This window comes from Stegastes partitus, unplaced genomic scaffold (genome assembly GCF_000690725.1).
Source record: "Stegastes partitus isolate 25-593 unplaced genomic scaffold, Stegastes_partitus-1.0.2 Scaffold363, whole genome shotgun sequence".
NCBI lineage: Eukaryota > Metazoa > Chordata > Actinopteri > Pomacentridae > Stegastes > Stegastes partitus.
This window is the reverse complement of record NW_007578094.1, coordinates 270,790-284,356: the sequence shown is the minus strand read 5'-3', so window position 1 is coordinate 284,356 and position 13,567 is coordinate 270,790. Positions and strand designations below refer to the sequence as shown.

At 45.1% G+C, this 13,567-nt stretch overlaps 1 protein-coding gene across 3 annotated transcripts in view; it reads right to left on the bottom strand.

Annotated features, from left to right (window-relative positions):
• LOC103359283 (uncharacterized) overlaps positions 1–11,316 on the bottom strand; it is a 19,687-nt gene extending 8,371 nt beyond the window's left edge. For 2 of the 3 annotated variants that reach the window (XR_520301.1, XM_008284541.1), the window contains exons 1-9: positions 10,760–11,316; positions 9,148–9,303; positions 8,236–8,354; positions 7,705–7,876; positions 7,501–7,619; positions 5,266–6,931; positions 3,775–3,885; positions 3,389–3,573; positions 3,106–3,197 (exon numbers count right to left, since the gene is read on the bottom strand). Coding sequence is in view for 2 of the 3 variants with exons in the window: in XM_008284541.1 (XP_008282763.1) it covers positions 3,106–3,197; positions 3,389–3,573; positions 3,775–3,885; positions 5,266–6,931; positions 7,501–7,619; positions 7,705–7,876; positions 8,236–8,354; positions 9,148–9,303; positions 10,760–11,249 (3,110 nt within the window). In the remaining variant the exon portion in view is untranslated. Of the gene's footprint in view, positions 1–3,105; positions 3,198–3,388; positions 3,574–3,774; positions 3,886–5,265; positions 6,932–7,500; positions 7,620–7,704; positions 7,877–8,219; positions 8,355–9,147; positions 9,304–10,759 lie in introns of those variants that run through there. The other variant, XM_008284542.1, reaches the window with a different exon arrangement.
• Positions 11,317–13,567: the final 2,251 nt, after the last annotated feature.

Genomic DNA, 13,567 nt, shown 5'->3' with positions numbered 1-13,567 from the left:
TAGAGAGAGAGATAGAGAGAGAGATAGAGAGAGAGATAGAGAGATAGAGAGATAGAGAGATAGAGAGATAGAGAGATAGAGAGATAGACCGATAGATAGACCGATAGATAGACCGATAGATAGACCGATAGATAGACCGATAGAGAGATAGAGAGATTAAAACTTTATTGATCCCTTCCATATAAAACCTTGGGGAAATTGTTAAAAGAAAATATTTAACAAAGAAAAAAGAAAAAGAAACAATGGAAGGAGAATTTGATAGAGAATCTGGCGGGTGTGGTCTAGAGACCAACCTGTACCAGTGGCGGACGGCAGTTAAACAAGTTGTGAGTGGTTTAGATAAATCAGCACATAAAGATGTCAAGAAAGCAACGGAGAAGTTGTGGAAGAAGCTGGAGAGAGAAGAGAAAGTGAGAGGAGAGGAGGAACAGGACCTGGCTGATGTTTTAGGAGAAAAAAGGATATTGAATGAGATAAAAGAGAAGGAACAACAGGTTTGTTTTTACCAAGGAAGTTAAAGAAAGAAACAGAGGAACTGAAGCAGGAGAGACGGAGAGTGCATCATGTTGGTATGGCGTCTCACATTTCAGAGGACGAGAAAGGAGAGATTAGCTGAAACTCCTCAGAGCCCAGCACCTCCCTACAATATATCATCTGGACTACAGGCACCTCTGCTTAATGTTAAAGGAGGATTTGTAGAAGCGGAGGAAGAACCAGAGGAGGCGACAGAAAGCTTGAGGAAAGAAGTGAGTAAATTAGAAGAGAAGCTGAGACAGACAGAGGAGCGCAAAGCCGAAAGGAGCAGGAAGAGAAAGATAGGATTCAACAAGAATTGTATCAGTTGTTGGAAAACTATCAGGAGCAGAAAAGGAGTGAATGAAAGTATGGAGAGAGTTAACGATGACTAAACAGAGCTCATGTGAAACATTAGAACGGAGCATTGAGGCAGATGATGAGGGAGACATTATTCAGAAGATGAACCATGCAGTGAAGGAGGCAGGAAAAGGAGGAGACACTTGAAGAGATGATCGAGGAGGCACATGAACGTTTCGTGAATAATTCTGAAACCAGACAGATTCCAGTGGATATTAAGGGAACAATGAAAATGTGGTCGGGGCAGAAGTTTACTTCCACCCCAAAAACCTCTGGCCGACATGGACAGTGGCAGGACAGCTGGCCCTGTTGGCCACCGGAGCAGGAGGAACGAAACATCAACCTTTTTCTTTTACTGATATGGAAGGTATATTAGAAAAAATGCCACACCCAACGGAGGGAGGAGGTAAATGAAAAAATATAAAATACAAAAAAAATTGCAGCTCAACTTCACCTGAAAGCTGATGAGCTGAGAGATTTCTGGACCCCGTTAATAAATCACTTTGGCTGGATTACATAAAAAGTGTGTGTATGTGAAAGAAGGTCATAAAAAAAAAAAAAGATTTGCGTCCTCTTTTGTGTTTTTCAATCAAGCAGGTGAGTAATTAGCTGAACGCATCATCAGCAGACGACTGTTCCTCACCTGTTCCAAGAAACGTCTTCCACTAAACTGCGGCTGAGAGATAAATTACCAACGATGACAGGTCCAACCATGAATTTCCTTGGAGCTACGTTTAAAAGGAAAAACCTCTCCCCCTGTCACTCACGTGTGGGAGCTTGTTTGACGGCGAGCCAAGCACGGCGAACTGGAAAGAGCTGATGGCACGAGTGTTGAAGAGAAAGCGTCCCGGAGCGCTTTGTGGAGACCGCAGCCACAGACGGAGACATCCTGTTTACTTTTTGTTTTGATTCGAGCTGTTAGGATTACTAACAGGCGACGGGACTTTTTCTGTTGGTCGTATGACTTTAATTTAGGGCTCTGAATGCGAAGCGTGAGAATTCTGCTGTTAAAGCAATGTAACGCTACACTGTGAGCTCATACAGATCTCTGGCTGTTATTTAGCATTTTATATTTCAGTCGTGCACCAGAGGAAATTAGTTTAACGTGTGCAAATCATTTTATTGCCACTCAGTGATACATTTGCAGTGATTATTATGTTTTCAGGTCAAGTGCTGGAAAACTGATTCCCCGCTTCATAGAAAGGGTTGATATGACAGATAGAGGCGACAATAATCTGTGTCCTTTTGAATTTAAGGTGCAGGACTTTTCTGATCAGGTTCAAAAATCTTTAACATCCCCGTGAGACGGTCAAGACTGCCACAATCACACAGGCAACAACAACAACAACAAAAAACAAGAGAGAAAAGACAAGACCGATCACTTATTTAACAAGGACATAGCAACAGGGACAAAAGAAAATTTAATTTGTCTGTAACTGGAACCAGTGGGCCAATGATGGCTCTGGTCTGTGGTGATTAAACGGGCCTTGGCTCATAACCTGGTCTGATGTAGGGCTGCCAAGTTATTTAGGTCAGTCTCTGTTATTTTTCCGCACAGTCTAACACCTCGTTGTCTATTTTTGTTTTTAAGGTATCCGACCAATAGGATCCATTATTACCATCGACATCAGATGATTAAATAAGATGCTGAAATATGAACGAGGAAAGTCTTTGGTGTTTGTTTTAGGAACATCAGATATGTCCATTGAATCATGATAAAATAATTTCAAGAATAGTTGATAAGTTAATCAACTTACTGAAAAAAAACCCAAAACAGCTGTAAGATCAATCAATAAAAGACTATATTATACTCAGTGGTTTGTGGAGACAGGGATGGGGTTAACAACATAACCGTCTCTAGAGGAAGTGTTAGCGTCACCGCTCTCCCTCAGCAGAGTTTCATTGTTCACATATTGCCAAACCAACGAGGTCAGCATCGAGTGTGAAGCAGTTTGGACGAGCAGCTGGACAAAGACACTGGAAGAGCCGTAAGCAGCAAGACTGGAGGCTGAACGAGTGATCGACCCGTCCTGAGCGAGGGCCTTTCCTGCAGTTTGCCACGAGAAAGACGTCAACACAAAGCTAATGCTACGCGGTGGTTTGCAATGCAAATGTCTGATTTTATAGTTAAATGGGATCCACCATAAACCAGTAACAAAGCATGCCCTGTTGAAATAACGTTAATATCTGAGGAGAGCACACAAGCTTCATGTAAACAGCGATGCCTCGTACCTGACAGGTGAGCTCCCGTGTGCAGAGTTGGCGTCTTGGTAAGAATGGACACCCTGGACTTCCAGAAGATGAAGCACCGTCTCACCAAACATCTAACAAAAGATAAACATAATCACAGACGATGGCAAGAATGAAAAAAACGAAGCACAAATCTGATGCACGTCTCTGTAGACTCCTGCAGCAGTGAGGTGGAGGTAAAACCTTCAGCTGCGTTACAGTTTAATGACCTTCATGCAGCGCCGGTAAAGCAGCCTGTGGTGCTGCACGTAGAAGAGTGCCTTACATGTTTGTTTACTCCACAGCCGTCCTGGGGCACGGCGTAGATGTCGAGGTCGGAGGTCAGCCTCTGCAGCGTGCAGGACACATTGCTGGCCTCAGAGGACCGAGCCGGACGGGCCACGGCGGGATCCAGCACAGAGTCCGGCACCGCAAACACAAAATACTGGCCCACGGCGCAGTCGGTCGGCTCTGACACACACACACAGAAATAACACCTGAATGATGCTGCTTTGATTTCAACTTCTGTAAAATAGAACATCAGGCCCAATCATTTACAGCTAACTTCTAAGCTTCTGCTCTTCATCCGGTTTCAGATTTTCCACACGGGCCACTTGTGTGTGTGTCAGACGAGTGTTTTCAGGATTCTTTTCTTCCCAGACAGTGACTCACCCTTCACAGAATGCGAACAACAGCCCAAAGAGGCGCTGCAGTCGAACTCTGACGCCGGTCCAAGGCCACAGGGTGAGGCGAAGGGAACGTCCACGTAGGCCCCCGACTGATCTGAATGTAGAGAGTAAAACAGCTAGAGCAGAGTTAGCTCCACTGGAGGGAATCTGGATCAATTTAATGCAGCCAGAACTCTTCCTGGTTACAGCCAGAACCTGATGCTGCAGCTTTTATCTTGTCAGGACTTTTTCTGCCCCCCTGTGGTGATCTGAGGTCATTACACTCATACGACTCAGGCAACATTTGATTTCATTTCCATTTGACTGTGAGGTTTCTTCTGGCTGGAAGATGATTACAGGATGGTTGAATTTTAACAGTTTCTTTCCTTTTTTTTTTTTTTTTTTTTACTAAAAATGCTTCCTTGCCATCGCTCTGGTCTTCAGCTCCTCCACAGATTCTCGATGGATTCAGGTTTGGACTCTGGCTGGACTTCTCCAGAACATTCATGTTGTTTTCTGTTGACCGTTCCTTCACCGCTGTGGCCGTATGATTCACACCGTCGTCTTGTTGGAGCGTCCAACAATGCTCAAGGACAAGGTTCTCCTGCCTGATGTTTTTCCTCCACAATCTCAGTGTTGTTCTCTTTTCTCACCATCTGTTTACTTTGACAAGGTTGCCCGGCGCTTCAGCTGAAAAACTCCCCCAGAGCATCACATCGGCTCGTGTGACCGTGGAGATTGTCTTCTCGGGCTTGAATGCTTCTGCTATCTGTAGCTCAAACAAAAGTCACATTGTGTGTCCAAACAACTCCGTCTCTTTAAGCACAGAGCTGAAGACCAAGAGCTTTCTTCTTTGTCCAGGTGAGCTTCAGTGTGAAGTCCTCCTCGGTCTGTAGACTCGTCTACTGAAGTGTCTCGTGAGGTTTTGGAGTTGATTAATTCATCAGGATTGTCTTTGTGGTGATCCTTGGATTCTTCTTGGCCTCTCACAGCATTTCAACTCGCTTAAGGGCCATGTTTGGTTTCCTACCAGCCCTTTGAGAGGTTTTACAGTCCTTTTTGATAAAAACATGAGCAGCTACGTGAGAGACCCTAAAATCGAGCTCAACTGACGAGTCACCGACTAGGAAATTCCTAACCATCTAGAACATGATAGAATTACCAGAAACAAGGTGTAGAAGGTGCTTATTTTTTTTCCAAAAACGTGACAATTTATGAATAATTGTGAACATGGCATTTAGCGAAATGGGTAAAAAACAACAACACAGAAGTAGTTCAGGTGTATCAGTAACACATCCAACATGTCTTATGTGTCACTTGTTTGTGCCAAGCCATAACAAAACCTAAACTACAGTCCAAATGAGGCGTTGGTCTGACCATTGTGGGCTTAACCTTGCACCAAAACCCACCTAACTGAAGACAGAACGACAGAAGGACTAAACATTTTCAGGAACCTTTAACACAAACAGTGAAAAGCTTGAATGTGAACATTTACCTCTCACCGCTTCTTCTCCACCAGGCGGCAGAAACAGATCGTAGGGAGGATGATGAGTAAAATGATGGGAGTCTAGGCCATGGAAGGGACCGTGAGGAGGCAGAGGGATGCTGGAATATCCTGCCTCAGCAGCGTTAAATAACCACTCCATCAAATCGAAGTCTGAGGGATGCAGAGATCCAGATTCGGCTTTTTCATTGCTGACGGTAGGATGCTGCTCGTCTTTGGACGCTTGAGGCTGGTAGTAGTGGTGGTAGTAGTAGTAGTAAGGACGGAGCAGCTCACGTTGAACATCATACACTGATTCTGCTGTGGCGGTTGGATGTTCGTGATTGGATGGTTGCTGAGCTGGAGGGGAAAACGCCTGAAGCAGGGGGTCGGGAGTTCTGGCTGTTGGAGACGCTGCGCCAAGCAAACCCTCCGGTCCGTAATACGTCCGGTAGTAGTCGTAGTAAGCTTGGTAGTACTGTTGGTAAAGGTCAGGATTATAGATGACGGGTGGAGAGGGGAGCGACGGTTGTTCAGGCGGAGGAACCGGTCCATGAGGGTAACTCTGTGAAACCTCCACAGAGGAACTCACCGACGCCGAGAGTCTCTTATCGTCATCCAGCAAAACTGGACGTGTGATCCATTCCAGGCTGTACGTTCCCGTGTTGAACGCTTTATCTGCATTCGACTGGTGCGCATAGGGGCTCGAGCTGTGTTCGTCGTGGACTGAAAGCGTTGGTGAAAGAGGAAGTGAGGGTGCAAAGGACGAATTTGTCTTTGCAGCTGGATGTAGCCCAGCCAATCGCTCGGCGTTGGCCGTCACAATGTGTGGAAAGTAGTAGAAGTAGTTGTACAGATAAGGCTGTAGCAGGTAGGACGCATTAAGTGACGGGGTTATGTGAGCAAACGCAGGACTTGTTGGGAAGGTGTAAGGATGAGAACCAGCAACATGTGGAGGAAACGGCTGGACGTTGGGAGGCAACACTGGAAATTCAAGATACTTAGTCAAAGACTGTTCTCCGGAAACCTCCGGCCCAGGACCAGGGCCTTGAGGTGGGCCGGGACGAGGGATTTTGGGGTGATGGTAGTAGTGGTAGTATGGGCTGAAATCGAGGCTCGGAGGCTGGATTTGATGAGCTTCGGCCTGAGCTGGAAAGCCTGTGGGAGTAGCACTTTGCTTCTCAGAGAGATCCAAGAGAGGAGCTTCTTCGTTTTGCTTTTGACCTGGATACGCTTGACTTGAATCCTCCATTTCCTCTCTAGAAGTCAGAGAAGTGTGGAAGTGTTCGTACGGCATCCTCAGAGGAATCTGGGGGGAGTAGAAGTCCAGATAGCCTGGCTGGGAGTCAGCAGGAGGGAGAGGCTGGGAACTAAATGTGGGTTCAGGAGGCAAAGACGTCAGAGTAGGAGGATTGTACGAGTGGTGGACTTCAGGACTAGCGTAGCTGTGGTCATATGTGGGGTGAGGATAGTAAGGCGGGGCCAGGTAGTAGGGCGGGGCCAACGGAAAAGACTCCAGAGAGCCTAACACTGGCTTTGCTGCCCCCCTCTCGGTTAGATGAGGAGCGCCGCCAACCTGGGGCTGATGGGTAACGGGGACTTCTAGGGAGGGCGAGACGGGGCAGGCCAGTGTGAAGATCTTCTTTCCTATTTGAAGAGAAAGTGTGTATTTTCCACCCTGAAAAGAAAAAAATACGAGGGGTTGTTATGGTGAGACGTTACGGAAAATAACAAGAGACAACTTTGTAATGGTCCACGAGAGAATCATGTGACACCACAAAACTTGTATGACAAATACTTAAAGAAATAAAACGTTGGTTATTTTTATGATTTGGAGCATCGTAACCGTTTCACGCTGGACATTTTTGAGTTCTCTCTACTTCTAGTCGTGGTCGGCTGCTTCCATAGTGGTGCAGGAATTTATTTTGCTGTAAAAAAAAAAGAGCGCCCAGCGAGTTAAAATGTAACTGAAGCAAAAAAAAAAACTGCTGGTTTGGGCGGCTGTGGTTCAGGTGGTGGAGTGGGTTGGCCAATGATCGGAAGGTCGGCGGTTCGATTCCGCCCTGTAACCTGTGCCATTATCACACTTCACCACCTCGCCTGGTGCTAACGAGTATGAATGGATTGTCTGAGGTGGTGGTCAGAGGGCAGCTGTGGCTACAATCATAGCTACCACCACCCGAATGAATCACTAATGGTGTGAAGCGTCTTTAAATCTGATCCATTATTTTAACTTCACATATTTACCTTCACCGTGATGCCACACGTAATGAACGGAGCAGCGATTACGATCTCCCCGTCCCGTTGCTCCATCGTGTAGCCACACTGCTCGACCAGCAGCGCCAAGGACGTCCACTCTCCTCTCACTGTGGCAGAATGCAAAACACGACCATCGTATTGGATTTTAGAAGTCAGGGGGGAAAAAAACAACAGAGTGAAAGTGGAACTTACCATCTATCTTCATCTCCTCTGCAGCAGCCGGCCCCTGCAGCTTGACAGTCATGCCGTACGGCGAGCAGCAGAGCGAGGACGGCCCGGCGGTCGGAGGTTTGATCCGAGAGACCGGACAGGACATCTTGACTGGAGTCCCCAGCCACAGCAGAGGCAGCACATAGCTGTCATCCTGAATGAACACGTTTGAGAAGCTTTTTTTTTATATTGTGTCTGTTTTTTGGTGTGAAAAAAACAAACATCCATCACAGGAAACACGTCTTCTGCTTAAGAAACAAGGTTCTCTCATTAAATAATAAAACAATAAGTCCCTGAGAGTCTTTTCTGGATGACATGATTCCTCCGAGCCCAGTTGAAATGCATGATTCATCACAGCTCCGATAGAAGCAAAACGCCTTCAGCCAGCATCAGAAACAAACAACAAGCCTGATTTTATTGGATTTTTCACAAATCTGACACTCAGGCTGGTCAAACTAGTTGGTATATCTGTAGACGATATATTAAAGAAAACATACTGTAAGGATCCCACACCTCTTGAGTGACGTAGCAGGCATCGTACTGAGCCATCAGACTGAGGTCTCTCCACGTGGTCTGGACAGAGTAGCCGCACTGTGGCGGCAGCTGGGACAGCGGCACCGACGAATCATTGGCTGAAATAGACACGAATTAATTTTAGTCTTGTGGGGGGAAAGAAAAGAAATGTCCATAAAGAAAATAGTCATCTGGCATAGAATGTCTCTAAAATCAAAGCTATTGGACTGTGCCAAATACAGTGCTGCCCGTTTATGATCACACCCTCGGTCCAGGATGGAATTATGACTGTATCCGGGATATTCCAATAAGCTGGCTTTAATCAGCGCACTGAGAAAAATTGTGTCTGTGTGACAGAAAACGGGGGTTTCAGCCAAAGTGGGAATGATTTCACAAAACCAAGAGGACAGTTTGTTTAAAGATCAAGAAACACTTCAGTGAACTTTCACCTTTGTCGGTACGACAAGCCGCCCCACCAGTACAAGTGACTTCCTTTAATCAGAGGGTGTACAGAGGACTAGCTTATCGTGATTAACTAGCTGAGCAGTTCAGTTATGAGTGACGACGTGCGATTCTCTCTGATGTGGCCTCATTAATGTCAGACAGTGAATAACTCAGTGATCAGATCTCAGGTGAGCAGCTAATTGACAAACAAGCCAACACATTGCTTTCCGCGGCTGACCGGGAATCTGCCGTGAGCTGTAACAATCGGCTGACTTTAAACGGGCAAAAGTTATTCTTGGAACCAATTTTGGGGAATTTCGTTACGACAGAAACTGATTATGACATTATTCTATGAGAATAAACGGGCTGTTTTACTGTAGGTTGATTTGGGACTTCTATTCTCTGACATTAAGCGGGCAGTGCTGTACAAAGTCGGCGTATTTATAACTGGAGAACTTGCGGCTTCACCTCGGTCCAGCAGCAGCAGCGCCGCCCGCCGCCTCCTGACGGTGAGGGTCATGGCGTCGTCTCCACACTCCACCACCGGGTGCAGCTTCTGCCAGCTCTCCACAGAGCTGCTGACCCGCTGACCCCTGACCCTGGCCTGGCCTCCCTGAGCCTGGACTGGTAAACAAAAACAGAAGCACCTCGGAGGATACAGCGTACGGATGTTTTGAGGAACACGAGGCTCTCAGCGGAGGAATCAAACCGAGGAAAAACAAATCCATCATACAGAGACTGGAAGTAGCTCAGAGAGGAAAAAATAGGACACTGGGCCAGAAAACAAAGTCTCTGTGAGTTAACAAAGTCAGCGCTTTAATCAAAGCCTCTTTCCTGCTTATGTCACTTAAGAGGTAATTATTAAAAAGAGGAAAAACTCTGAAACACACACTTCAGTCTGATATAAAAATCAGGAGTTGAATGGAGGTTTTTATCCAGGCTGGTACTGATTGCTAGACATCAAGGAGACAAAAAACAATATACAACTGCAGTAACGATGAAATCTTTGTGTTAAAACTGAGAGTAAGTTATGCCACCATTATTCATAAAGCACATGTAAAGCTACAGCTGCTAACAAAAAACAAATAAAAACAGGGTTTGGCACAATAAATGATGCTGTCTGTAATCCAACTATACTTTCACTGCAGTTCAGGAGGAGATATCATACTTTCTACTCCACCGCCTGCATCCGACAGCTTTAGTTATTTTCAGATGATGATTTCACACAATAGATTTTACAACAAGTGTTTAAAATCCAACACGCTGCTAAAGACTAAACCGCTGGTTTCAGCCTTTCTTACAAAAAGCAGTGCAGTTCAGGTCACTTAAGTTGTTCATAAGAATAAATAGTGATTTTTCCATCTAAACTTCTCAGATGGTTTCATTTAAATTAATGTTCAAATGAGCCGATATCTCAAATTCAAGATGAAAAAATAACTACTGAAAAGTGTATCAGAACTTTTTTCACCTGTGAGGATCCCTCTGACTGATCTGCTCTCTGAATATAAAACTCAACATGAAGTTTAAACTAGAAGCAGATACAACACTAATTATTTACACCAATCATCTAATGTTGGCAGATATAACAATAATACAGTCGTTTTACTTTAACACTTCTACATTTTGTGGCTAATGTTTATTCACTTTTACTTAAATTGGATTTTCATTTTGCTGTTTTGGTCTTTTTACTTCAGCAGCATCCAGCAGGTAAACTGGGCTCACTGGATTTATTATTGTTATTATCTGAACAATTTAATAGATATTAACTCGTAAAAATGAGTCATTTACATGTTGACTGGAAGAAAAAAAAAGGTAAAAACTGTAAATAATCATCAGAATTTGCTTTTTTTTTTGGTTAACTGTTTTTATTTTATTTTTTTACATTTTTACACATTTTTTTTTAAAAATACAGTTTTACAGATAATTGCTGACTATTTTTCAAAGCATTTTTAAATTTTATTATATATTATTTATTATGATGATTTTATTTTTCCAGGTGTGTCTCCATGCTTCCAGCTCTAAACTCAGTGTTGACAATGTTGTGTTCATTCAACTCTATCACAGGAGGAGTTCTCCTTACCTGAACCAGCAGAGTCCGCCTGGTAGCCCTGGTTCGGCAGGTTCTGTTCGAGCTGACCCGCCACGTAGAACTCTCCGTGGACCACCTGCCTGATCCTGCCCTTGCTGCAGTTCCCATCCGGGGGTGAGGAGAAGCCCCACATCCCGTCAGCGTGCCTCGCTCTGAACCGGGTCATCAGACGTGTCTCGCTGGGAGACGGAACCATTCTGGGTCTGAGCCTCTGTTCGGGTCTTGCTCCGGAGGTGTTGGCCGTCGTCTCGGCCCAGTTCTCCTCAGAGGGTTCTCCGGGCGTGGAGCCCAGCTGTAGGACCTCCCGGCTGGGGCTGGTGGTCGTCAAAACGCGGCTCGTGTCGGTACTAGAAGCTGAATGAGGCTCGGTTCGGGAGGAGCGAGCGGCGGCCTCACACCGGCCCGCTGGACGTAAACTTAATGAGGCGAAGGTGTAAATGAGCAGAACACCGAAGCTGTGTCCGTTGTGTCTTAAATGCATTTCCAATACGAGTTTCTCCGTGTGCACCAAAACACTGGGACCGAACCAGCACCGCCTCAGTCTTTGTAGACTTCCTGGCAGCACACCTGCGCGCTAATTGGGCCTGATTAGCCGGGTGGCGCATGCGCAGTAGGTCACCGCTGCCTATTTTCCAAATGATGCTGCTGCTGATAATAATAATAATAATAATAATAATAATAATAATGACTTAATGAGCATGCTGTGGGATGTCAGATTGGGAGACTTCATGTGTTTTTCTGTATATTATTTGGACCCTGGAGGTATTTAAACCTGACAACAACATGTGTGTCTGAGAACTAAACAGAAATAATCATTTATTTGTGGTGAAAGTCGACCAACAGGCCTCCTCCTTCTCCTAAATGTGATGTTTGAGCCACGCTACTACTACTACTAATAATAATAATAATAATAAATGAATGCAGTTTTAGCTTTTTTTCCTCCCTAATATTATCTGTCTCATCACAGCCTTTTTTTTAGGTATGTATTTATGTATACAGCTATAACATATATCCTGGAAGTTTGCGGTTTCTGGACAGTCTGCTCCTAGAACTGCCCTCTTCTGGACGGGGACCTCAGATGTTTCTGGACCTGGACTGCACTCTCACAGCCCCTAATGCTCCTATTAGGACCGAGGGCGTCGCCTTCCACATCTGTTCCAGCTGTTCCTGCAGCGCCTTGTGCTTTTCTGTCACCTTCTTCCTGATGCTACCTGTCAGCTGCCACATGTACCACATCTGTCCTCCTCTGCTCCACAACAACGCTGCGTCCACCCTCTCATGCTGCTACCGCGGCTCTCCATCAATTCTTCTCAGGCCACGTGTGTCTTGTTCTACTGGCCCACATCTGTGCTTAGAGGTCAGTCTCATATGGTCCAAGGGGCGCTTGTGTTGCATTATGGGTCTCTGCTTTTCTGCTTGGGGATTCAAACCTGACAACACGTGTGGCAGAAATAACCATTTATATGTGGTTAAAGAGGCCTCCTCCTTCTTCTAAGACAAGAAATCTTAGGTTGAGTGAAGATTAATGTGGATGTGTGTCACAATAAATAATAGCTGTGATGCTGTCATGTCATTATAGCACAACACACAGCTACTGTACATCAAGACTTTTACATATCTGTAGCATAAATGTACGTCTCTGTCCACTAGAGGGCAGCACTGCATTGTTATCTATCTATCTATCTATCTATCTATCTATCTATCTATCTATCTATCTATCTATCTATCTATCTATCTATCTATTATCTAATTATTTTAACTACCTTGTTAAACACATTTGTGCATTTATTTGACAGTCAAGTCTTTTGACCTTTGCCCTCTTTTTCATCGCTTAGAAATAAATCATCCTGCAAGTAGCACTGAAAGAATAAATCATCTTGTCCTGCACATAAATCACATTCATTGCTCAGTTTCTTTTTCACTTTCCTCAATTAAATCCACATTCCCAGTGTTTTTCCAGCTGTTATCCTGAGTTCACTTGGACAGAACTTTGTCTAATAACTACTCAGTAAACAACCGAGACTCCCTGAACAAAGACTGTTTTGTGGTGTCGTCTGTGAACTGCAGCCGGGACACGAGATCCCCCAAAGATTTTGCCGCCAACTCAGCCGTCTGACAGATAGCGACTCTGCCAAGCTGTGATTATTAGTAATGTCGCCGCAATGTGGTCAAGATGTTATCAGCTGAGGTCTGCCTGCTAATTTTCTTACAGTTTTATAGACCTGTGTTTCCACCGGTGTTTGTTAGAAGTGTGGTGAGGAAGCCACACCATTTAAATAATACTGACAGCGACGCTCCATAAAGAGGATCTGAGGCTTGTGGAGGAACGAGGTGGTGGTGATCAGTTGATGATGGGCGCGGCGGTGGGATGACTCATATTTGGAGTTGCCTAGCTACAGCCAGGAGTTGTTTTCTTAGACTCGGAGCACGAGTACAGTGTGCATGTCTGGGTTTCATTGAGAGAGCGCGAGGCTTTGTGTGGGCGGCATAAACGCAGGGGTGGCACTTAGCAGGAAACAGGAGGAGCAGAAATCTGAAAAAAAAAACACAACAATCACGTGAGGAGAAACTGGAGTTAAACGCAGCGATATGAGCAAAAAGGGGGGAAAGAAAAAAATAGAAGAGAGGTCTACAAAAAGAGCGCCCAGGGTGAGGAAGTGAATCAAGAATGAAAAACCCCTGGCCGGTAACCATGGAAACGGGCTGGCTCGACTAAATATGAGGAATTCTTTTTTTATTGAATGTAAACGGCGGCTAGGGCACACACACACACACACACTCACACACACACACACACAC